This window comes from Meles meles, chromosome 19, assembly GCF_922984935.1.
Source record: "Meles meles chromosome 19, mMelMel3.1 paternal haplotype, whole genome shotgun sequence".
NCBI lineage: Eukaryota > Metazoa > Chordata > Mammalia > Carnivora > Mustelidae > Meles > Meles meles.
The window spans coordinates 42,188,762-42,213,121 of record NC_060084.1 but is presented as its reverse complement, the minus strand read 5'-3'; the positions used below and the strand labels follow the sequence as shown (position 1 = coordinate 42,213,121).

General features: G+C 55.7%; 1 protein-coding gene across 1 annotated transcript; it reads right to left on the bottom strand.

Moving 5' to 3' along the window:
- Positions 1 to 5: 5 nt before the first annotated feature.
- On the bottom strand, positions 6 to 12,149 carry FXYD3 (FXYD domain containing ion transport regulator 3). The gene is given in 9 exon segments (XM_045988903.1): positions 6 to 926; positions 1,067 to 1,104; positions 1,388 to 1,494; positions 1,497 to 1,579; positions 2,334 to 2,357; positions 2,459 to 2,491; positions 3,604 to 3,660; positions 7,303 to 7,409; positions 12,017 to 12,149. Coding segments are annotated over 7 exon segments (348 nt in total). The 5' UTR covers positions 3,647 to 3,660; positions 7,303 to 7,409; positions 12,017 to 12,149; the 3' UTR covers positions 6 to 906.
- Positions 12,150 to 24,360: the final 12,211 nt, after the last annotated feature.

Below are 24,360 nucleotides of genomic sequence, written 5' to 3'. Positions count from 1 at the left end.
TCTGGTTTATTGTGGGTTTCTTCTTCAGGTCATGACTCAGTACATCGTAGGAGATAGTTTTGGGTGTTTTAGAGGGTTTTAGGCATTTTATAGAGTGGCCCTTGGGTGCATTTTGGTGATCTTACTGGGTACTGGGGAGTCTCAAGGGAGTTTGAGGCTCCTTGGAAGTTCTCACACCGATATATATTATTAAGAGTGTCTTAAGGAATTATTTAAAGGTCTCAGAGGGACACTTGGGTATTAGGAAGGGTTTTCTATGATAGAGGTCTCTATAATAGAGGTTTCTATGATGGGGTCTCAGGGGTGAGTGGGAGGGTCATGGGGATCTTACCATTAAAATCATAATGTATCTGACTATTCATACCATGGTAGGAAGATCCACATCCTTGTTTTCCTGGGATGGTCTCAGTGTCCACTGGAATATCCCAGCATTCCACCTGGCTAGAGCCCTCTTTCATTCCCCAAAGCATCCGCCATTTGGCTACCAGAAATTTTTAAATTGCCGTTGTGGTTCCCCAGCCTTGGGGGTGGAGGGCGGGCCTCATGCCATCCAGCAGGCCTTGAACTTTTCCCAGCAAAGAGATTTAGTTGCCAGCTTCTGCCCCAGCTGCCAGGGTGTATCCACCTTCTGCTAGTCCTCAAAAGCCCACCGCGACGTACACATAGGGAGTCTTGAGGCCACTTGGGCTAATCAATTTTTAGAATAAAGGATAAGGAGGCAAAAGCCATTTTTAGAATAAAAATTGAACAAAAAGACCCCTCTGTTGAGAGGTAAGGTGAGGCCTTGGCATGGTGCTCTGAGGAGAAGAGGGAGAATTCCATCCTGGAGTCCGGGCTCCTGTGCAGAACCAGGACTTGAAGGAAGAGACGGGAAGGGACCTCTGTGTCCTTTCAGTGGATCCGTCCTCAACAGTTCTGGGCAGAGCCTGGGAGAGATGATGGGTCAGCTTGTGAGAGCAGATGGAGTTTTCTCCCCAAGACACGTGCACACACAAGCACGCACACTCGCAGGCGCCCAGCCCTCACGGCCCATGTTCTCTGCATCGCCATTCTGTTCCCGGCTTACCTGGAGTGATGAGAGGTGGAGCTTCCCCTGGATGGTGGCTGGGGAAAGAAAAGTGGTGAGATGTGTTTCCATCCCCCTTGTCCTCTCCCTTAAGGCTAGAGGATTCTCAGCTTGCCCTGACAGAGCTTCCTGGCTATTTTTCCTGGAATGGGAGCAAAGCTTTTCAGACTTTGGGGCCCTCTGAAGATGATCAGCTCTGAAGAATAAACCTGGGACATCTCAGTGACAGCAATTCTCCAAGGCAAGGCCAGGAGATTCAGTTCTTTCAACGGGAAATGTGTCTGTTCAGTATGAAGTAGGCACCTGGGGAAGCTGTCTTACCTGGGCTTCTGGCTGAACTTGCATTTGCATTTCCCACCTGTCAGGGGAGAAGGGATGATTAAGGGAGAGGACCCACAGCCCTGCCCTGCCAGCTCGGCCTCCAGGGTCCCCACTCACTCATGAGGACGATGATGCCGATGGTGCACAGAACCGCGGCGCAGATGAGCCCACCGACCCGAAGTCTGTGCCAGTCTAGGAGAAACCCAAAGGAGGCCATTAGTGCTTGCCTGTGTCCTCCCCGTCCAAACCTTCATCTATCCGACAGGTGGGTATGGGGAACCTGACCACTGGCAGAGAGTTGTGAGTACAGAGGGGAGAAAACAAACAGCTCCAAAGCCCTCCTGTGCTCACATTCTCCCTTACACACAAACAACTGATAAGAGATTTAATGGAAGGTCAAGTGGAGATAAGCATTCTGAAGGCAAATAAGCAGAGCCAGGGAACAAAAAGTCAGAGGGCAGCTCTTTTAGGGAGACTGCTCAGGGAAGGCCTTTCTGAGCAGAGCCCCGGGGAGATGAGGCAGGGGGGGGCCCTGGCAGGGAGATCAGAAAGTACAAAGGTCCAGGGGTTTGGAGGGTGTCTGCTGTGTGTGTGAGCAACCGCAGAAAGGCCGCCCAATAACTCCCTTCCTCCAGGCAGTTTTTGCAAAGCCAGCCTTCTCCTAGCATTTGATTTGAACCATAACAATGGCTTCTGGTGAACCTTCCCGGCTTCCTTTGCGCTGATCTCCTGCCCGAAGAGAACCTTCCCCGGGACCAGACCCGCAGGGCTCGTTCCTTTATTCCACTGTGTTGACCTCTCTCTCTCCCCATCCTTACCCCTTCCTATCCTCGCCTCCTGTTTCGCCCACATCGGACCCCCACCCAAGCCCTGTGGGTCCGCAGACGCAAAATGTTAGGAGGGGGAGTGGGTGGGAGGGGGGAAAGAGAGGGACACAAGCTCTCACCATAGTAGAAAGGACTGTTTTTATCTGCAAAGAAAGAGAAAAAGAACATGAATCCAGGACAACAGCCAGGAGGCAAGGGTGGGGCTAGAATTTGGGGGTGAGCCTGGTGGTGGAGTCTGACTCACCTTCTGGGTCGTTGGCATCCAAGACAGGCAGGCCTGCTGGGAGAAGCGGTAAGGAGAGGGGATGGCCTGCGGACCTCAGCAAAGCTGGGAGGCAGGGCCACAGAGCCTCAGGGGCCCCTGATGGACAGGTCCCTGCCTCCTGAGGGCACAGGGGTCCTGGCCCCAAACCCGGAGGTGTGGGCTTCCCCCGCCGCCCCATACCTGTGAGCCCCCTGGGACTGCCCACATTTTGCCTCCCAAAATAGGTTTTAGCCTGCGTGGCTTGGGACCACTCTTTGGCCTGATGTTTTCAGACACCTGGCTAATCCTCCCTCTAGCAGAAACCGAGCAACATTTTCCTCAAGATGACAGGCAGTCCCAGCTCCCAGTCATTCTTGGAGCCTCGTCCATTCCCCACCTGTTCTGGCGTTTCCTCACCGCTTCCTTGTAGAGCAAATTGCTAATTATAAACTTAATACACTTTCTTTAAAAATGCAGCCCTCTCTCCCTACCCTGAACGGAATGCCAGTCTGGCCCAATGTAAGGGATAAAAAAATACAATAAAAGCAAAGGACTAGGATTACATTCTGGCTAGAAGCCGTGGGTTACCTGAGCTCCGGGCCTCAACTCTGATCTTTGTGTGTTCAGGGGTGATTAATAAGTTCTAATTATATTTAAAGCACAAACACCTAGAGCTTACTCTGTCCCAGGACCTGTTCTAACCTCTTTTCAAATACCAACCTGTGTAATCCTCACAGGGGCTACTAAGTACTTACTAGTAGAGCTGGAGAAACTGAGGCACAAAGGATTTCCATAACGGCTGCATCCTTGAAGCTCCCAGCTCCCTCTCATAATAAAGGGCGAGAGAGGTGCTGAAGACCCAGTGCCCAGGGCCGAGTCTTCTCATTGGGGAGACCTCAAGGGGGTGACTAGCTGTGTGAGCCGCTGCCGTAAGGGGGGCCTGTCTTTGTGCGCGCCTCGAAACCGTCAGTGCGACACCGCGACCCTCAAGGAGATGCTGACTGGGCAGTCGCCGCCCCACAGGGGAGGCGGAGAGCACGAGAGAGGCAGACACACGCACAGACACACAGACACACAGACATGGGGCTTGGCCAACACTCCGTGGCAGGGTTTGGGGAAAGGCAGTGAGGGGCCCAAGCACTCACCTGCCAGGAGGAGGAGTAGGCTCAGTGTTCTCACCTCCCGCATGTCAGCCAGCCGGCCTGGAGGGGGAAGGGTGGGGGGAGGGTCCAGCTCTATGGGGGCCCCCCACCAAGGTGCCAGAGCAGTGCCTCTGGTTTCCAGTCCTCTTGTGCTCTGCTCTCCCCAGGATACACAACTCGCCCCGGGGTAGAGACGCTGCTTTAACCAACCGCCCTGTCTGGGAGGTGAGGAGGAGCCATCAAAGGGGGTTGGGGGGTGGGGAGGTGGGGGGGTGGCAACTCGAACTTGGAGAGGAGCTGCAGGAATCACTGGCTCAACACAGACCTGGGGCTCTAGGGACATGGCCCTGGTGACCAAATGAGGGAGGCGTTGCCTGCTGTTCACCCCAGCTTACAGATGGGGAAACTGTGGCTCTGAAAGCTAAAAATGGGTGCATAGGGTCACCTTGGCAGGGAGCAGGATTTTGAGCAGCCCGGCTCTGCAGCGGCTGTTTGTGGCTCGGGACTATCCGGGCCTCGGGGTGTTTTGGGAAATGGGATGTAGGGAGCCAGGTGGCAGGAGGCCCGGTTCCCGGGTGTGTCTCTCAGAGACAGCTCAGAGTCTGCCCGCCCTGCCCAGACTCCACAGATCTTGGGCTGGCTCCCCGGGCTGCACAGAGCAGGGTGTCGGGAGGAGAGAGTTAGAGGCTTGGGGCAGGGGTGAGGGCCAGAGCAGAAAGGGGAGTCACGTGGCTGTAGCCCCAGCCCCATCTTCTGCCCCCACGACTCCTCGACTCCTCGTTTCTGTCCTGCCTTTGCCGCTGCCACAATCTCTGCCTCTATCCCTGCCCCTTACCCCTACTCCAGCCCCTATATCTACCTCTGCCCCTGCCCCAGCCCCTACCTCTGCCACAGCCCCTGCCCCTGCCCTGGGCTCTGTCCCCGTACCTGCCCCTGATCCTGCCTCTACCCCTGCCCCAGCCCCTGCCCCTGCCTCTACCCCTGCCCCAACCCCAGCCCCTGCCCCTGCCTCTACCCCTGCCCCAACCCCTGCCCCTGCCTCTACCCCTGCCCCAGCCCCTGCCTCTACCCCTGCCCCAGCCCCTGCCCCTGCCTCTACCCCTGCCCCAGCCCCTGTCCCTACCTCTACCCCTGCCCCAGCCCCTGCCCCTGCCTCTACCCCTGCCCCAGCCCCTGTCCCTACCTCTACCCCTGCCCCAGCCCCTGCCCCTGCCTCTACCCCTGCCCCAGTCCCTGTCCCTACCTCTACCCCTGCCCCAGCCCCTGTCCCTACCTCTACCCCTGCCCCAGCCCCTGCCCCTGCCTCTACCCCTGCCCCAACCCCAGCCCCTGCCCCTGCCTCTACCCCTGCCCCAACCCCTGCCCCTGCCTCTACCCCTGCCCCAGCCCCTGCCTCTACCCCTGCCCCAGCCCCTGCCCCTGCCTCTACCCCTGCCCCAGCCCCTGTCCCTACCTCTACCCCTGCCCCAGCCCCTGCCCCTGCCTCTACCCCTGCCCCAGCCCCTGTCCCTACCTCTACCCCTGCCCCAGCCCCTGCCCCTGCCTCTACCCCTGCCCCAGCCCCTGCCCCTGCCTCTACCCCTGCCTCTACCCCTGCCCCAGCCCCTGTCCCTGCCTCTACCCCTGCCCCAGCCCCTGCCCCTGCCTCTACCCCTGCCCCAGCCCCTGCCCCTGCCTCTACCCCTGCCCCAGCCCCTGCCCCTGCCTCTACCCCTGCCCCAGCCCCTGCCTCTGCCTCTACCCCTGCCCCAGCCCCAGCTCCTACCCCTGGCCCTGCCCCAGGCCCTGCCCCCGCGCCTACCCTGCTCCTGCCAAGCTCCTCCTGGCAGCCATTATTTCCTCTTTCTCCAGATAGGCCTGTCCAGCAAGAAGAACCCCTCCGATCCCCTCCTGGTCTGGTCTCAGCCCACCCTCTCCCCATTCTGGGTGCCTGAGCTAAGCCCCGGTCTCTGTGTGTCCCCCAGTCCCCGCCCCACTGCCACCAGCAGACACTGTCAAAGTGTAGCTAGCGAAAGCCAGCAGGTCCTCTGCCCCACCCTGTGCTGCCCCCCCCCAATGACCTTGCTGTGTCTTCACCCATTTCCCCCCCACCAGTAACCCCCGAAGATGATCCGTTCCAGCCCTCATTTCACCAATGGCACAGCACGGGCCCTCACTAAGACATCTGACACTCCCTGCTCTGTCCCCAGACTCCTCTCCACCGCTGAAGACAGTGACCATCTGTCTCCGCACCGTGTCACCCCCACCTCACGTTCCCTTCTGTTTCTTGCACATTCTCACAGGCTCCTCCCTCTCGCTGGGCGCACTCAGGTCCTGGGCATTCTCTCAGCCCTGAATCCCATATGGTGGACTCAAAGGTATCCATTTCTTGCAGGCAGGGGGCCTGTAGCTTTGGGGAGCATTGCTAAGGCATTCAGGATCCCACAGATTTGGGGAGGAGAGCTGGAGCAGATGTGTGGGCAGGACAGCCTGGTGGTTCCAGGCACAGGTCTGGAGAAGGACCAGCTGTTGTCTAAAGCTGCCTCGTGAGGCTTTGTCGCCCTGAGATGACACCGCAGTGATAGGAGCTAGTGCCCAGTGAGCGTTTACCATACGCTGGGCCCTGGTCTCAGCACTTCACACTTATTCGTATAACTCTGCAGCTTGATGGGGTGGCACTGTGGTTACCCCACGGTGCTGTCGGAGCCCCGTAACCCCCGCTAACGCAGCTGAATGCTGTAGCTTTCGCCAGGGACCCAGAGCCGCCGATCTGAAGTCTCTTTCCATGGAGTTCAGCTAGTCCCCCTGGCTGCCGGGCTCTGTTACTCCCCATCCCCAGGGCATCTCTCCCAGCATCCCTGGCCTAGGGGAGACGTGGGAGTAATCTTGGCTGCACCCCAGCCCTGGGGCCACATTCCCAACCTGGCTCTCCTGAAGGGCAGGCCACTGGGAGCTGGGGTCTGGCTTCTGCCCTCACCTTCCCAGCCCAGGCTGTTGTTGGAAGGGGCTCCTGAGCTACTCCCGGACTGACTGTAGTTGGCGTGAAGGCTCGGAGAGGAAGGCAGCCGGCAGAGGGAGGCTGTGCCCACCCCTCTGGGCTCCTTCCCCACCCTGCTGGTCCCAACACCCAGGTGATGGACGTTTCCATGGTCCGCCCTCTGCTATCCCCTTTTGTTCCTCTGTGATGGTTGCCAGACCCATCAAGCTTGTGCAGAATGACTCCCTCATGTCCCTGAAACTTCCTACCCAACTCTCCACTTTACAGCTTCCCCAGGAAGCCGCTGTCCCCTTTTCTAAGAGGTCACCGGGATCCACACATCCTCAATCCCTAGACACCCAAGTCCACCCAGTCACCCACCCATGCACTCTGATACCCTCAATCCAGCCTTGGTCAACCTAGATACCCCCCACCCACCCAAGCAGCCCGCTCCAACCCTATCCACCCAGATACCCCCAATCCAGATGTTTCTGGTCAACTCAGACACCCCCGATCTACCCAGTCACCCCGATCCCACTGGTGGGCTCATCTCAGCTAGCTCACCTGGCCCCCCGAAGGGAGGATGATGGGGGGGATGATCACATTAATCAAAGGTGCTTTCTCTAACCTCCTGTCCCCTGCCCCCCAGACAAGATCCTTGAAGAGAGGAAGTTCTAGAGAGGGGCAGGGAGAGGTTGGGGGCAGAGCCAAGAGGGTGTTGGAAAGAGGGGACCCGAGCCTCTTACCTGTGTGACTCCCCAGGCTGCTTGGAAAGTTCCGGGAGAGAAGGGGAGAATGCAGCTGCTAAGCCTGAGTCCTGCCTTTATCCACAGCTGCCACGCCCTAGGCAAACCTGGGCAGGTAGAGAACAAGTCAGACACCCTAAAGCTCGGGGGCTCTCTCACCCCATTCCTGCTCTTAAAGAGACAGCTACCACCCTTTCTTCCCAGCAGGGAGCTCCCTGAGGCCCCCAAGGTCACAACAGCCTCAGGTAGGCAGAAGGAACATAGGACAGGGCGGAAGTCCGCTCCTTGCATCCGGGGAGGGGGCTTTCTTCAATCTCTTGCCCCCGTAAAAAGGACCTGGAAGGAAGAAATTTGGGGCCTTTAGCAGCAAAGCTTCTGCCTCACATAATGGTGGGGAAAAGCAATGCATTTGGCGTAATTGTCTCAGTTCCTTCACTTAGATGGCAGGTTACGCTTGGAGGAGGGCTTGGTGACAATTGTGGGACATCCAAGGTCCCCTTCCAGACCACTTGCTGCTTTTGACAGTTTGAGGGTCAGCAGAAGAGGCTGATATGACCAAGATCATGAGGTGGAAGAGAAGGTGGGGGTACACAGGGGGTGAGGGAGGGGCTGTCGGCCTTTAGACCATGACCTCTCTCCCACATGCCCATGATGCCCTGGAGAGACTGGTGACTGGTTTCTGAGCATCAGGCAGACCTTCCCAGCTCAGGCTCTTCCCAAGGGTGCTGGGAGCCAGATGCCCGGGTCTATGCAGTGGGCGTTAGGGTGGAGGCTGCCTCCCACTCTGGAGAAGGCCATTGCACTGTGCAAGGCTCCCTTCACCTCCCTCCCCCCTCCTGCCCCTCCTCCTCATGGCATTCCTTCTGGCTGGGGTCTGCGTGGGCCCCCACACGGTTCTCGTTGGGGTGCCCCCTCCCCCCAATTCTGCCTTTTCAGACAGAGGGACTTTTGTCTGGGGGCTGGATGGAGAACAAGGCGCCTTTGAGTGGCTGGCGGAGGATTGGGGTCATGGGGAGGGGCAGGGCCAGGAAAGGGGTGGCTGTGCCCTGGCCACTAGCTGGACTCCAGGCGACCCCCAACACCATCTCGGGGGTGGGACAGAGGGCTGCAGGAGCCAGGCCAGGGAGAGGGTGGAGTGCAGGATGGGGAAAGGGGGTTTCCGAGGTCAAGACTCTGCTGGGGGTTGTCTGCTGGGGACAGAGAGAAAGGACCCCCCACTTCCTAGCAGAAAGGGATGGGGAAGCAAGGAAGGCACTCCCAATTACATGCTTTCTTTATGTGGCTCCCTCAGGCAATTCTTCAATCCCAGGCCCTAGACTAGGACAAGGCCTCTCCACCCCACCCCACCCCACCACCAGCCTCCTCCCATTAGGAAGGAGCCAGTCCCTACAAAGAGTGGAGGGGACGCTTGGGGGTGGGGCTCAGTCAAAGTGGGAGGTTCATGGGGGAGACAGAAACAGAGTTAAGGGAGGCCTGGAGGGGAGGATCCCAGTCCAGCTAAGGGGGTCTTTGTCTCTGGGAAGAGAGCATGCATCCCTCGCCCAGACATTTCCCGATTACAATGTCCCTGGGAAGACCCCTTTGGTGCTCTTGGGGGGGGGGGGGGGGGGGGGGTGAGTGGTGTCTCCCTCTGCTGGAAAGTTCAAGAACTGCAGGCTTCAGAGAGCGAGGGGGCCCAAGCTCCGTGGCTAGGCTGTCCTTCACCTGTGCCAGATTCTGCAAACTGAGATGCCAAAGGGGCCACGCAAGAATTGTGAACGAGTGAAACAGGACAGGCATGAGACCCTAGGGAGGGCTGGCTACTGGGAAAACGGGAAAATTGTCCTGTTTAAAAGGCAGCCCCCAGAACAACTGTAGCTGGCTCATGCAGACAGAGAGAGAAGCAGCTCCCAGACGTCTTGCTACACGCGCAGGGTGTGGTAAACAAGATGTATAGAAGTACATCTTTGAGATGGAAAAGAATGTGTATGCATACACTTGTTCATGAATGAGGTATCTTTGGATATTCTGCTTCTGGGGAGGAGGAGTGAGAGGCTGGGGGGTGGGGTGGAGGGAGACTCCCTCTTGTACCTTTTGAATTACATATTCTGAAAATGTCCTACTTTGAAAAAAAAGTGTAATTAAGAGAACTGAAAGGTCATCTTTACACAATCCTAGCCAACTGCTGCTACATTTTCAATCGATGTCAGAAACCTAAATCTTCCTATGGAATTCGCAATATTAAAAGTTGGTTCAGGGGCTCCTGGCTGTCTCAGTCACTGGGGCAGGCGACTGCTGACCTCAGGGTCATGGGTTTGAGCCCCACGTTGGGTGAGAGATTACTTTTTTGAAAGGCTGGCTAGATTTTAAAAAATATACATGCAGGTTTTAAAAAGTATGCAAGTCCAGCAAATACATCTAAGGGCTGGTTTCAGCTTGGGGAAGCAACTTCTGCCAACTTCATTTCCTGAACTTTTAATGCTGGTGGCTTTTCATTTATGGGGCTTTAACCCAACCCAGGCCAACTATAACGTCCGCCTGGGGCTGGCCTGGAAGGTGTCATCCACAAGTGTGCTGGCCTGAGGCTGGGGCTTCAGGCCCAGGGAGGAAGGACTTCAGACCCCCTTGTGGACAGGTGAAGGCGTGCCCACTTACACTTGGGGAAGGTCTGCAGGGAGTCGGGATCTCTGTTGGAGTGTGTTCTAGGTCAACTTGACTTCGATCATATCTGAAGTCTCCCCTCTCTCTATATATATGTTATATATATAATCTTTTATATGTAAATATATGTTGTATATTATACTATATTAATAATAAAGTCATTTGAAATACTTGCCCTTCATTTTGCTTTTGACATCATTTGGTCCTAAAGAATCCGCGGAAGTTGTGATTAGCCGTGAATTCTCAGTATCCTAGGAATTCTTGCAAGATGAGAAAAACCAAACCTACAGATAGCTTCTGAACACCCCAGTTTTCAGGAACGCCGAACTCAAGGAAGTTCGATTTCAGGAAGCACGAAATCAAAGCCATAGGGTGTTACATAGTCACCCACTCAGACTTAATTAATTTTGATTTTGCCATTATGCTTCTGATGTTCAGAAAGACCAAAACCCAACTATTGTACGCGTTTCCTTTGGTTTACGAAGTGTTGCAAAAATTAATAGTCACTGACGTTTAAGCATCAGGATGTTTCCAATAGCTAACCCGCATTTCTGGTTTATTAAGAAGACATAACCTAACTGCGTGAACGTTCCCGCTCGACAGCAGTGGCTGAAGGGGCAAGACCATCTCCCCTTGGTTTGAAGCTTCATGGGAGAGAATATGGGACTGGGAGACCCACATCCCGTCTCAAACCTGCTTCCGCCTTTGGGCCTTCTGGCCCAAGATGGATCAGGTGTGGCTTATGACCCCAGGACCATCAGCCTGAGTCTGCCCTTGACTGCAGAAAAGACACAACTAAGGAAAAGCTTAGTCATGTTTTGTGACTCTGTCCCAAAAAAAGCTTTGATGGGCAAGTACCAGTGGAGAAGAGCCAGTCTTTCGCAGTGCCTACCTGCTCAAAGATGGGCAGGAGAAGATGCCCGCGAGGCCAAACACTCAGAAAAAAATAATAACTAGGGTACAGATATATGGAGTGAAAGCAGATAAAGCAAAATAGTCAGAATCAGGGCATCTCCATGAAGGGTACTTGGGTTCCTCGTATCCTCAGGTAAATCTCCTGTCGCGACAAAAATTCAAACTCAAAGTTGCAGAAAAGGAATAAAAAATCTCAAATTCAAGTTAACACAAACTAATCCCTTGCAAGATTTAAAAAAAATGGAAAAAGAAGAAGAAAAGGTAAATCGGAATTGGATAAAGTGTTAAGTAAACAGAATCTAATGGACTTAGGAAATTTTGGATTTATGTACATGGCACCTGGGAGATGAAATGTTCTATGAATTTCTTTCTTCATGGATAAAAGCTGTGCTCTTCACTCGCCCTCCCCCAGTGTCTTCCTCTTCCTTTGCTTGGGTGGCCTGCATCGTCTTGGACCCCTGGGTGCCCGGCTCTGGCCCTCCCCAGCTGTGGGGGCCTCGCCGTCTTTTGGCTGCCCAGCCCTGCCTGCCCAGCCCTGCCTGCCGAGGGGCCCTGGGGCTCTGAGGCTGGCGCTGGGGCTGGCAGGCTCCCACCTGGCTTTGGACATAGGGAGATGAGTCTGCAGTTCTAAGAGCTTGGCTGGCGACGGTGGCTCCGGGGAGGCACTGACCCAGCAGCTTGCTGGCAGTGGGGCCCCTGACGTCCCACAGTCCCATTCTCCTTCCCCCTGCACCCTGGTGTCTAAGAAGGCGGTGCCACACCCGGCAGAACCAACTCCACACCCCTGCGCATCCCTGAGTCATTTACCAACTATCCTAACTGCCTTACTCTATTGTCAACGAATCATCCTCTACTGGGCTGCGGGCCTCGCCACCTGCTGGGCGTGTGCATGACTCACCCAATACGGGTAGGTGTGGCAGAGAGGGGCTGTCATTAGTCCCAAGGCACACAGTTAAGGAAGGGTCAAGTTTGGGATACCAAGCCAGGTCACTGGGCTCCACACTCGTGTGTATGTGGGGGGAGGGGAGGGAGCGGAGCAACCAAAGAACAGGACCCCGCGTAAATTTGAGGGTCCCGAGAACAGACAGCAGGTTAGAAAAAAGAATTAGATCACAAAAAATATTTCCAGAACCAACCACTTCTCCCCCACTGCCCCTACCCTGGCCCGTCCTGGATCCCACAGGGGCTCCATGCTCCCTTGCCGGCTGTCGGTCTGTTCCATGCTCACGGGCAGCCAGAGGGAGACTGTGAACCCCTGAGTCAGGGCAGGGCCCTGAGGGCTCCGAGCCTCCTCTGGCTGCAGCTCTCTCCTGGCAGAAGCGAAGTCCTCACTGTGACCCACGACCCAGAAGTCACTGCTCCGGCTGGTCCCCTGTCAACGCTCTGACATCATCATCTCCTCCCCCTCAGTTGCTCACTCACTTGCCCGCTCCCTCCCGCCACCCTGGGCTCCTTACTGGCCTCCAGCGTAGAAGAGCCTTTCCAGCCTCCAGATATCAGCACCTGCTGTTCCCTCTAGCGGACCCACTCTCCTCGCAGGTGCACACCTGGGTCCCTCCCTCAGCTCCTTTCTTCAGGGCTTTGCTCAAACATCACCTTCTTGAATGAGGCTTTCCTTGGCCATTGGATTCAAAACTACATCTTCCTCCTGGAAACCCTTCCTACCCTATTTTCTCTTTCTTTCCCCGTAGCATTTGCACCGACCACCTCCTGACATAGTGTGTAAGTACACACTTACTGGTTCTACTTATTATCTCTTTCGCCTCTGGAATGTCAGCTCTGGGAGGAAGGGACCTCAGCTGTTCCATTCCTTCTGTGTCCCTAGCCCCAAGCACAAGAGTCCAGCACATAGTGGATGCCCAAGAAATATTTGTTGAGTGACTGAATGAAAACCGTTTTTGAGAGTCACTATATCCCAGGCCTCGTAGTAGATGAATCAAGGACCCTGCTCTCCTTAAGTGGGATCACACCTGGGAGGCACACAGTAGGTCCACAGGTGGAGAGGGAAGGAACTTGGAGCCAGAGAGCCCAGGTTCACATCCTAGCTCCACCCCCTTCTCACTATGTGACCTCTGGCGAGCCAGTCGACGCTCTGCGCCTCAGTTTCCCCATCTGTAAATTAGGCTAAGAATAGCCCTCACCCTGCCCGGGCTGCCCTTTCAATTCAATGGGGTTGTTGTGTGGGATGCTGGCGGGCCCGTGACTAATTCTGAAAGCTGGTTCCCTTCCTGGCAGGGGGTGGGGTAGAAGGGGCAGGGCGGTGTGTTTTCCAACAGCCAACAATGGAACTCTTGTAGGCAGGGGCCCTCAGGCATGGAAAACACATCCACCCCTATGGGCTCCAGATAAAATTTTCAGGTCTCAGGAGGGCAGTTTTCCAGGGCATTTGTATTCTTTGAAGATTGTTACAATGAGAAATACTGGTTTGGGAACGTGAGCCCACCCTAGTGGGCTGCGGTGAGCAGCTACAAGGGCTGGAGTGGGGGGTGTCTCTCCTGGGGTGTCTCTCCCACCTGCAGCTCCTGAGGGTAGGACCAGAGAGGCTAAGATAATCTTTGAGCCGCAACCATTGGTCCAGAGGGGTCCAATCAAAGTGAGGCACAGAATTTTGCTTAGTAATTGAGGGAAGAAAAGATTTAGGTTTGGCTTTGAATAGTGGGGAATGCACATCTGGGATCTGAAAATTGCGATTGTTTTGCCACCATGGGAAGAGCCAAACCTTAGGACAAAGCTAACACTGAAGAGGACCACAAACCAAGAGAAATACTGAGAAACAGAATCTGCACCCTGATCAAGTCATGCCTGATCTCCCTCTGGAACTTTCCGTTATGAATCTAAAAATCTGACTTGTTCGAGTTAATTTTAATGAGGTTTTCTGTTATTTGTAAATAATAATAACCAAACTAGTGCACAGAGAAATTCTGTGGACCCGGCATCACTGCACTTTCACTGGAATATGTCCCATCATTTTTACTTCATTTGAGCCAAAGCATTTCTTTTTGCTTTACTCAGTCCAAGTATCTTCAGGAGCCAGTAAGTGCTTACCCTGGCCAGGTCAAGTCTCTCTGTGGACAAGTCTCAGACTGCTCACCTGCGCAGACATCTTTAGAAGGACCTGTCCTCCTTCACAGCTTCCACCTGGAAAAAGGGCAGTGAGCCAGAGGAGCCACAGGGGTTGGAAAAGACAGAAGCAGAGGTACCTGGGAGCTCAAAAGTCCTCCCATGGAAGGCAGTGATGGGCGAGTGTTCAGATGCCCAGTAGGTATCTCCCCAGGGGCAAGTGGGTGACACCCAGAGATGCCTCTCAGCCTCCCGTATTTCTGCTAGGCCTGTGGGAGGAGGGGGAGCAGCGAGAGAATGGCGTGGTCAGGCAGTGGCAGAACGGCTCCCAGTGCTCCCCAGTCCCCAAATCCCCCCTGGCCAGGTGGTACCTGCCACCCAAGGAACAGCCACTTGGATGAGGGGCATACAGTCAGTGCCCCTGAGCACGAGGCCCAGGTCACACTGGTAGCCCGCCCGTCATGGTGTCAGGCAGCAGTCGGGCAGGGCCATCTCAGTGCAGGAGCCGAGATGTGTGAGGAGTTGCAGAGCTCATCATGGCTGTTGGGAGGGCAGGCCTGCTCTAGAGGAACACAGATGGGGGTTAATAATTAGCTGAGTATTACCGTTCTGGAAATGTTTCCAACCAGAAGAGGACTGAGGGATCAGAGGGCAGTTTAGAGGCCAAGGGCGGGTCATAAGGGCAAGGCAGGGAATGTGGAGATCTCATCAGGAGGTATTGTGATGGTGGTGCTGATGGTGAGGATGGTGGTGATGATGGTGATGATGATGGTGGTGATGGTGGTGATGGTAGTGATGGTGGTGAGAGTGATGATGGTGATGAGGGTGATGATGATGATGGTGAAGATGGTGGTGATGATGGTGATGGTGATGAGGGTGATGATGGTGATGGTGGTGATGATGGTGATGGTGAAGATGGTGGTGATGGTGATGATGGTGATGGTGGTGATGATGGTGATGGTGGTGATGGTGATGAGGGTGGTGATGGTGATGGTGGTGATGGTGATGATGGTGATGGTGGTGATGGTGAAGATGGTGATGATGATGGCTTTGGTGATGAGGGTGATGATGGTGATGGTGTTGATGGTGGTGATGGTGATGATGGTGATGGTGGTGATGATGGTGATGGTGGTGATGGTGGTGATGATGGTGATGGTGGTGATGGTGAAGATGGTGATGATGATGGTGATGGTGATGAGGGTGATGGTGGTGATGATGGTGATGGTGGTGATGGTGAAGATGTGATGATGATGGTGATGATGATGAGGGTGATGATGGTGATGATGGTGATGGTGATGAGGGTGATGATGGTGATGGTCGTGATGGTGGTGATGATGGTGATGGTGGTGATGGTGAAGATGGTGATGTTGATGGCTTTGGTGATGAGGGTGATGATGGTGATGGTGTTGATGGTGGTGATGGTGATGATGGTGATGGTGGTGATGATGGTGATGGTGAAGATGGTGATGATGATGGTGATGGTGATGAGGGTGATGATGATGGCTTTGGTGATGAGGGTGATGATGGTGATGGTGTTGATGATGGTGATGGTGATGATGGTGATGGTGGTGATGATGGTGATGGTGGTGATGGTGAAGATGGTGATGAGGGTGATGATGGTGATGATGGTGATGGTGAAGATGGTGGTGATGATGGTGATGGTGATGAGGGTGATGGTGGTGATGATGGTGATGGTGGTGATGGTGAAGATGGTGATGATGATGGTGATGGTGATGAGGGTGATGATGGTGATGATGGTGATGGTGATGATGGTGATGATGGTGATGGTGGTGATGATGGTGATGGTGGTGATGGTGGTGATGATGGTGATGGTGGTGATGGTGAAGATGGTGATGATGATGGTGATGGTGATGAGGGTGATGGTGGTGATGATGGTGATGGTGGTGATGGTGAAGATGTGATGATGATGGTGATGATGATGAGGGTGATGATGGTGATGATGGTGATGGTGATGAGGGTGATGATGGTGATGGTCGTGATGGTGGTGATGATGGTGATGGTGGTGATGGTGAAGATGGTGATGTTGATGGCTTTGGTGATGAGGGTGATGATGGTGATGGTGTTGATGGTGGTGATGGTGATGATGGTGATGGTGGTGATGATGGTGATGGTGGTGATGGTGAAGATGGTGATGATGATGGTGATGGTGATGAGGGTGATGATGATGGCTTTGGTGATGAGGGTGATGATGGTGATGGTGTTGATGATGGTGATGGTGATGATGGTGATGGTGGTGATGATGGTGATGGTGGTGATGGTGAAGATGGTGATGATGGTGATGAGGGTGATGATGGTGATGATGGTGATGGTGAAGATGGTGGTGATGATGGTGATGGTGATGAGGGTGATGGTGGTGATGATGGTGATGGTGGTGATGGTGAAGATGGTGATGATGATGGTGATGGTGATGAGGGTGATGATGGTGATGATGGTGATGGTGATGATGGTGATGATGGTGATGATGGTGATGGTGATGAGGGTGATGATGGTGATGATGGTGATGATGGTGATGGTGATGATGATGGTGATGATGGTGATGGTGTTGATGGTGGTGATGGTGATGATGATGGTGAAGGGATTGTCTTAGATAACGTTTCCTGAGCACTCACTGTATGCTAGGCCCTACTCTGGACTCCTTCCAGGTGTTATCTCTTATAATAATTCATATTTTCTTCTTGAATTCACTGAAGGAACCTGGGTTAGCCAGAAACTATACAAGGGGGGCACCTGGGTGGCTCAGTGGGTTAAAGCCTCTGCCTTCGGCTCAGGTCATGATCCCAGGGTCCTGGGATCGAGCCCCACATCGGGCTCTCTGCTCCACAGGGAGCCTGCTTCCTCCTCTCTCTCTGCCTGCCTCTCTGCCTAGTTGTGATTTCTCTCTGTCAAATAAATAAAATATAAAAAAAAAAAAAAGAAACTATACAAGGTCATTATCACTCATCAAATAAGAACAACCAATGAATTGAGCCATTCCCTGAAGCTTGCTTTCCACACACCATCTTGTTCATACCTCGCAAAAATCTCACGAGATAGAGACTTTCATCACCCCTTTTACAGATAAGGAAACTGAGGTCCAGAGACGGTGATGGCTGAAGATTTGGAGAAGGCCCGCAGCATGACCTCAGCCAGAGGCAGGGGCAGGTCGAGCTGGGACCTGCTCACCTGGAACAGAACGGATGCCCAGGTGGGTCAGGAAGCCCTCCCCAAACACCAGCCCCTCGGGGCCGCTGGCTTCTGCCCCCGTAATCCAGTCTCCACAAGATCCTGTCGCTCCCTTGCTCAAACCCTTCCATGGCTCCCTGGTACACTCAGATAAAATCCAGAGTCCTCACTGTGGCCTGGGCAGCCCTTGGAGGCTGGCCTCTGTCACCTCTCTGTCCTCATTGTCACCCACTCAGCTCCTCGCTCACTCTGCTCCACCCACACACCAGGCCCCGTTCCAACCTCTGGACCTTCAGAGCAGCTGGTCCTCTGCCTGGACATCTTCCCTCATGTGTCTACATGATTCCCTCTCGCCAACCTCCTTCCCTGCCTTATTTTTCTCCGGAATGAACTGCGTGCATTGCCTCTGGACATACTTGAGGCTTTTGTTGATGTTTATTGTCTTTCTCTCAAGGATTTTTGTCCATTTTTTTTTTCACCGAAATAGACAAAGTCCCTGATCTTGGAGAGCTCCTATACTGTCAAGAGGAAGACAGTCAGGAAAAAAAGAAGTGATTAATAGAAAGGATGATTTAGGATACTGACAAATAGTTTGAAGGGAAGAAAATGGGAGACTATAGTGGAGAGAGACTGAGGGGGACTCCTTTCATGCGGGTAATCAGGGAGGGCTTCCCAGAGGAAGTGACATTTGAGCTGGCACATGAGGGATGATGTGTCGGCGTCAGCTGCGTGAGCATCTCTATTTCAGGCAGAGGGAACGGCGAGTGCCAAGGCTCTGAGGTGGGAGCCTGCCTGGAGTGTTGGGGGAACAATGGAGAAGTCGATGTGGCTGGAACAGAGTTGGGGGGGGTGGTTAGGAAGAGGATGTGAGGGCAGAGAAGCCAGTTTTGTGGGGTCACACAGGCCGCAGTTTTAGTCCGAGTAAGATGGAGCCAGGAGAGGGCTTTAAAAGGGGACGTGTGATCTGACTTGGTGTTTTTAAAGATTGCAACTTTGCCTGCAGTGGGGCTGTGGGGTGCTGCTAGAAAGCTGGTTTGACTTTGCAATTATATGTTTTATTTGTTTATCAAATCCTTTTATGCCCCGACTAAATGCCTTGTCCTTGGCAATTCGCATCTCTTAGTCCTCACACACAGATAAGCACACGTTAAGAAATCTGTATGTTACAATGAATACTGTTACGCTGCAAAGAAATTAAAACAAAAAAAAAAAAGAAAGAAAGAAAGAAATCTGTATGCTGTCTCTGCCCCATTCCTGGCACAGCTCCTAAAACCCTTGTCACTTCCTGAGTGATGGGGGCGCCAGGGATATCTTTTGTTCCGAGGTTTGGTACTTGACCCCAGGTCTCCAGCACGGAGCTCCTAAGTCTCTTGGGATTTCCCGGGGAGTAGGTGTCTTTTGTTCTAATGAGTCAACGCTGGATGGGCACCTGGATGGCTCTGGTCACCAGAAAGACCAAATTCTGACCAGAAGCTTGGAACTTTCAGTCCCACCCCATCTCTGGGGAAGGGAGAGGGGCCGGAACTCGAGTGAATGACCAATCATGCCTATGTCCGGAAGCCTCCGTAAAAAATCCCTCAAGTATGGGGTTTACAGAGTCTCCAGGTTAGAGAACACGTCCGCACACCAGGAAGGTGGCCCATCCCAAATGCCCGGGGATAGGAGCCCCCATGTTCAGGACCCCGCTGGCCCCGGCCCTGTGTATTTCTCCATCTGGCCATTTGCCTGCACCCTTCGTGATAGCCTTTATAATAAACTCGCAAACGTGAGCATGAGAGCAGATTACCAAACCCGAGGAGGGGCTTGTGGGAACCCCCAATTCTGAGACCAAAGTCGTGGGCAGCCTACTTCTTGCAGCTGGCGTCTGAGGTTGGGGGGACACTCTTGTGGGGCAGCCCGTCACCTGTGCTCTCTTCAGGGAGGTGGTGTCAGAATTAAATCGTATGTTAGGAGGCCCGGCTGGTGTCCACAGGGAACTGGAGAATTGCTTGGTGTGTTCTGTGTGAGCAGAGAATTGTGCCACGTGGAACTCACAGTACCCTTATGCCCCAGAGGGGGAAACCAAGCCAAACAGATGGAAAGCCACTAGGCCAAGGTCGATAGCTAGCAAAGGGCACAGCAGGATTCGAACCCGGGCTGCCAGGCCCGGTGCTGCCTATTTCATTCCTTCCCCACATTGTTCCTTAGACTGACTCCCTGCGTTGTGTGGGCCCAACATCCACTCCCTGCCCCACCTGTGGGGCCCAGACCAGGAGTACAAATCGGGGCTCACACGCCATGTTTTCCAGCTGCCAAAGTGTTCAGTGAACTGGGTTCTATCCTCCTGCCTTGACACGCAGACCTTTCTAGTTCCCTGGAGGCCAGGTGTGAATTCAGAATTGGTAATGCCTCAGAGTTTCGGGACAGGACGTGGTGCCCCGGAGAGGTTGCCCAGGGCCACCTCCTGTCTTCTCAGCCCTGCAGGAGGCCTGGCACCCTCGTACAACATCCGCTGCACTCCCCAGGTCCCCCCGCCCCCGCCGGTGATGGGGCTCTGTGTGTCCACTTCTCTGAGAACGGGCCTGGGATGAGGTCACTGAGGGCCCTGGACTGAGCTCAGAGCCTTTTATGCAGGGATTTCGGGCTCCCAGAGCAGGTCCCACAGGCACACCTTGGGGGAGCAGCACACGGCGTTGGGCAGAATTACTCCCCGCGCTCCCCAGGCCCCGGAGATCTCCCCAGCCAGGGGGTGTCTGCCCTTGCCTCCCATGGGGCAGCCACACTAGACGGGGGCACACAGTCGGTGACGTTGAGCCTGAAGCCTGTGTCACACCGGCAGCCTTCCTGGCACAGCGTCCCTACAGCTGTCGGGCAGGGCAGGCTGGCTCTGGAGGAACACAAGTCATTTGTCACAAGCACGTGGATTCAGCGCCCCAAGATCAAATTCTCTTGCCTGCTACCTCCCCAGTACCCAGCACAGGCCAAACCTTGATGAACAGTTGCTGGAAGTGTTCATGAACATGCCGAAGCCCCTTTCTGTAGCATTTGTTCAACCCAAGCTCAAGCATCTACGATACGCCACATCCCAGCCCCTGCCCAGGCTTACCTGTCACCTCCCGGAAGGGATCCTCCGACATCCCCTTTAATCCCATGGGTGCCCGCCTTGATCGACCGCCCCCCAGTCACACTGGCTGTGGGGCTTGGGTACCCACTGCCCACCCACACCATGAAGACCGGCCCCCCTGAGTCCCCTCAACAGGTGTAGGACCCAGCATACAGCAGCAGAACCTCTGAGCGGGGATGGGGGTCACCTAGCACCTATCTTTCGGAAACCCCACCAGGCTCCTGGGTGCACTCACACAGCTCCCAGCAGAGGGCGCTCAGCTCTGGAGCCCCTAGGGGCAGGACACCTCCCTTCTGGGGGCAGCCACAGAAGGCTCAGGCCCCCAGGCCCCACCACTGACCAGACAGCTGGTGTCCCTCATGCCACGCTCATGACCGACCCAGGCTGCGGCAGGCCAGCGGCTCCTCACGTGGGCAGCTTGCCTCACAGAGATCAGCACGTGTCTCCCTGTGGCCATTTTTGGGGCAGGATTGTCCGGGAGCGAGGAGGGATAGAGAGAAATCAGCACCAAGCATTAGACAATCCCCTCACCCCTCCCTCAGAGCCCCAGACCTGTGTTTTCCTCAGAACCACCCCAACACACACACACACACACACACACACACACAGAAGAGTTGTTTCCTCTCAGACACCAAAGCAGGGACAGACGTTTGTGTGCAGTTCACAGCCTGTGCCACTGTACACAGGCGGTCTCAGCACAGATCCCACCCTCCTCTTTGCTCTCTCCCTGCAGCTCACCGCTGAAGCCGGGAAAATACTAGGTGCCCACAGGGAGGTCAACACTTTGACAGGCTGTCATTGGCTGCACACAGCTTCTCCATGCCCCTGGCCCTGAACGGGCCCACAGGCCCAGACTGCTAGGGGCCTGTCAGTTCTGAGAGCTGCCCACAGGCCTTGAGGCCTGCCTACCTGGCTCTCCAATGGGCTGGGCGGCTGGACCATTCTGAGCTGCAGGGCCCCACCTCCTGCCCTCCGGCCTGGAGCTGCTCAGGCTCCAGCTGGCACGTTCCCAGGGACTTCAGGGCCTCGGGCCCACACACATCGCAGCAACAGTGACCTCAGCTTCCAGGTGCGCATCCTGGATCCACAGTGCAAGGCCCATGTCCATGGCCCGGTGGACGACTGAATACTCTGTGCGGACAGCCTGCCCAGCCTCGGGGAGGGCGGCGGCAGAGGAAGCAGGTGCCCGCTCGGCTGTGGGGACAGGATGCAGGACTGGGATCAGGGGGCGCCTGCAGGCTCAGTTCCGGGGGAGCAGTGCAGACTCTCAGTGGGAGGCATTTCGGATAAAAACCCCTGTATCAGGGAGAAGGGGGTGAGGCTCAGGGGATGAGTGAGACTCTGGAGAGGGAAAGGGGATGGACGGCAGAAAATATGAAAGTGAGCGCCAAGGTTGTGGGTAAAGATGGGAGAGGAGGAGGGTGGGCCGAGTCCCAGGCGTCCAGGAGTTGGGGTGCCGGCAGCTGGACAGGTGGGAGGAAAACCAGGAACGTGGGGTTCTGGACGCAGGGAGAAAGCGCTTCGTGGAGGAGGAGGGTTGGGGTGTCTAGAGCTATGGATTGGGCCCCTGGACCGAGGGAACCTCATCCAGAGAGGTTTGGTGGCACGAGCTTGAAGGGGGACAAAAGCCTGCCCAGAGGGGGTTCACAGAATGGAAAGGGGGGGATCAGAGTCAGTGAGCACAGACAGTGCCACAGTGGTTTGGCCATAAAGGGTTTCTAAGAAAGGGGCAACAGCTAGAGAGGCTGAGGGATCGGGCGGGTTTTTAAAGATGGGACAGATCACAGCCTGCTGGGACAAGGTGGGCAGGACCCCGCAGGAAGGGGCAGACTGAGCACGGACTCAGACCAGTGGGGCCCAAACTACAGTGGGCATCAGGGTCCCCAAAGGCCAGCTGAAACAGACCATGGGCCCCAGGGAGTGGTGGCCAGGAGTGGGACCCAAAAGCTTGCATTTCACACACGAGTTCCCAGGTGCTGCTGATGGTGCGCTCTGGGACCCCACTTTGAGAACCACTGATGCCGAGGAGAGAGAACAGGAAGGGTGCCCGGGTGAGACCCAGGAGCAGAGGCCATGGTCACCACAGCTGCCAGAACTCAGAGCAAGCTCCAGAGTTTCGAGAAAGGATGTGTGAGTGGTCATGGGGCAGGGAGGGAGAGAGGGAGTGTGCATCACAGGGAATGGGGAAGGTGGCCCTTCAAGGTCATGATTGCAGGTGTGAAGCTCGCCCAAGGGTGTGAGCAGGAGGACAGGGGAGCCTTCTGCAGGGGGGCTTGCCCAATGAGTGGGAGGAAGGGGAGGGCGCAGGCGGGGAGGAATTGCAGACCGAGCCTGGAATCCGAGAGGACAGGGCACGGGCAGCCGCGGTGGGCTCAGGAGGTTGGGGGTTGGCCAGCCAGTGGGCTCAGCCAGTGGCTGAGTTCAGGGGGCAGCCAGAGAGGGTTGTGCAGCCAGGAAAGTCGGGGGTGGAGGGTAGAGGAGGTGAAGCCCAGGCCTTGGAGGGCCGCCCCTCAGGAGGAGTAACAAGAGGCTTGTGGTGACGACCAGACCTGAGGAGGGCCCGGCTGTCCTGTGTCCCTCTGCCTTGGGAGAGCCCACCGTGCGGTTCACCCTCTGCCCACTGTGTGTTCACCTGTCCATCTGTCTCCCTGACTTCTGTCTCACCACTGCTTCTGTTCATCCCAATATCATTCTGGCTTTCTGGTTTACCATCAGCCTGATGCTCTCTCTCTCCACCTGTCTGTCCATCTGCCAGACGGTCTGTCTTCTTGTCCCTCTCTCCTTCTGTCTGCCTGTCCAGCTGCTGTTTGCTCTCTGCTGCCGGGTTCTCAGCCTATCTCTGTGACCGCCCAGTCTCCCACTGTGTCCGTCACTCCCCGGGGGGCCCCTCCCCACTCCACTCTCTAGCCCAGCCCCCGCCTCATTCACCAGCACACATCCTGTTGGGGTCTCGGGATCTCACCACCATGTCCCAGCCCGGCACCATGTCCCAGCCCGGCATCACCAGCCGGACCAGCTCTAGCACTGGGACTCCCCACCCCTCAGCTCAACTTACGCACGGACGACGCCGGGACAAAGGGGCAGGGCTGGATCTCAGCTGCATCTCAACAGTGTGTGCAGACGGCCCTGGGGACCCAGGTGGCCAGCTGGGGATGGGAAGCGGTGTGCAGGTGCCCACAGTGGCCCTGCCGGCTGCGGGGATTGCTAATCCAGAAAGCGGTGGAGAGGCGGGGACTGGGCTGTGGAGAGAGTGGGACTGGGACACGGACTCCAGGTCCTGAGAGAGGACGGCACTGGGGGTCCTGCTTCCAGGGCTTGAGACTGGAATGGGGCAGGGGGAGGGTTCACCAGATTGGGAGCGTGTCCTGCCTCACCTCTGATCACCTCGCTCCCGGTCACTTGATTCTGCAGGACTGAGGGTGTCAACCAAGCACAGGGGTCCACCCACCACAGCTGGTCCTCTTCCTGAACCCTCGTGCCCGCTGGCCCGCCAGCAGCAGCCGGAGCATCACCACGGTGGCCTCGTGTCCTGGGTGGCTGCAGTGGCTGGTCCCCAGGGCTGCTGTGGGGGCCCGGGAGGGGACTGAGGTAGGCCTGGGGATCCTGTACCTCAGCTCCATGACCCATTGTTCGAGGATCAGCAGGCCCAGGAAGCTCACAGGGATCCTGGTCCTCAGCCGGTCTGGTCTGGCAGGGGCCAGCCAGGGCAGGCCTGCAGGTGGGGGTGGGGTAAGATGGGGAGAGCAGGCAGATGGCTTCGAGGGCCTTCCCCAGGGGCAGGGTTTCCACAGGCACCCAGAGTCCAGGAGGAGCTCCCACTTCATCAGCGGGCCGGAGCGTGAGCCCAGCAGTCCGCAGATGGGGAACTGGAGCTCAGCGAGGGCGCAGGTGCCTCTCCTTCCCTGGGCCCGGCCCTGGCTGGCGCCCTGCGGGACGTTAGAGATGCATTCGCAGCTTCCTGGGCCCTGAGCTTGCAGGTGCAGAGGGGGTGGTCCAGATGTGCTCCTGGGGAGTTTAAGGGGCTGCAGGCCAGCTGAGGGGCCCATGGGGAGCCGCTGCAGAGAATGATGTGGGGCTCTGTGCTAGAAACTCATAGCGGAGCATTTGGGAACATGCATGGGGGACCTACCGCAGAAGGCAAGATTGATGTGGAGCTG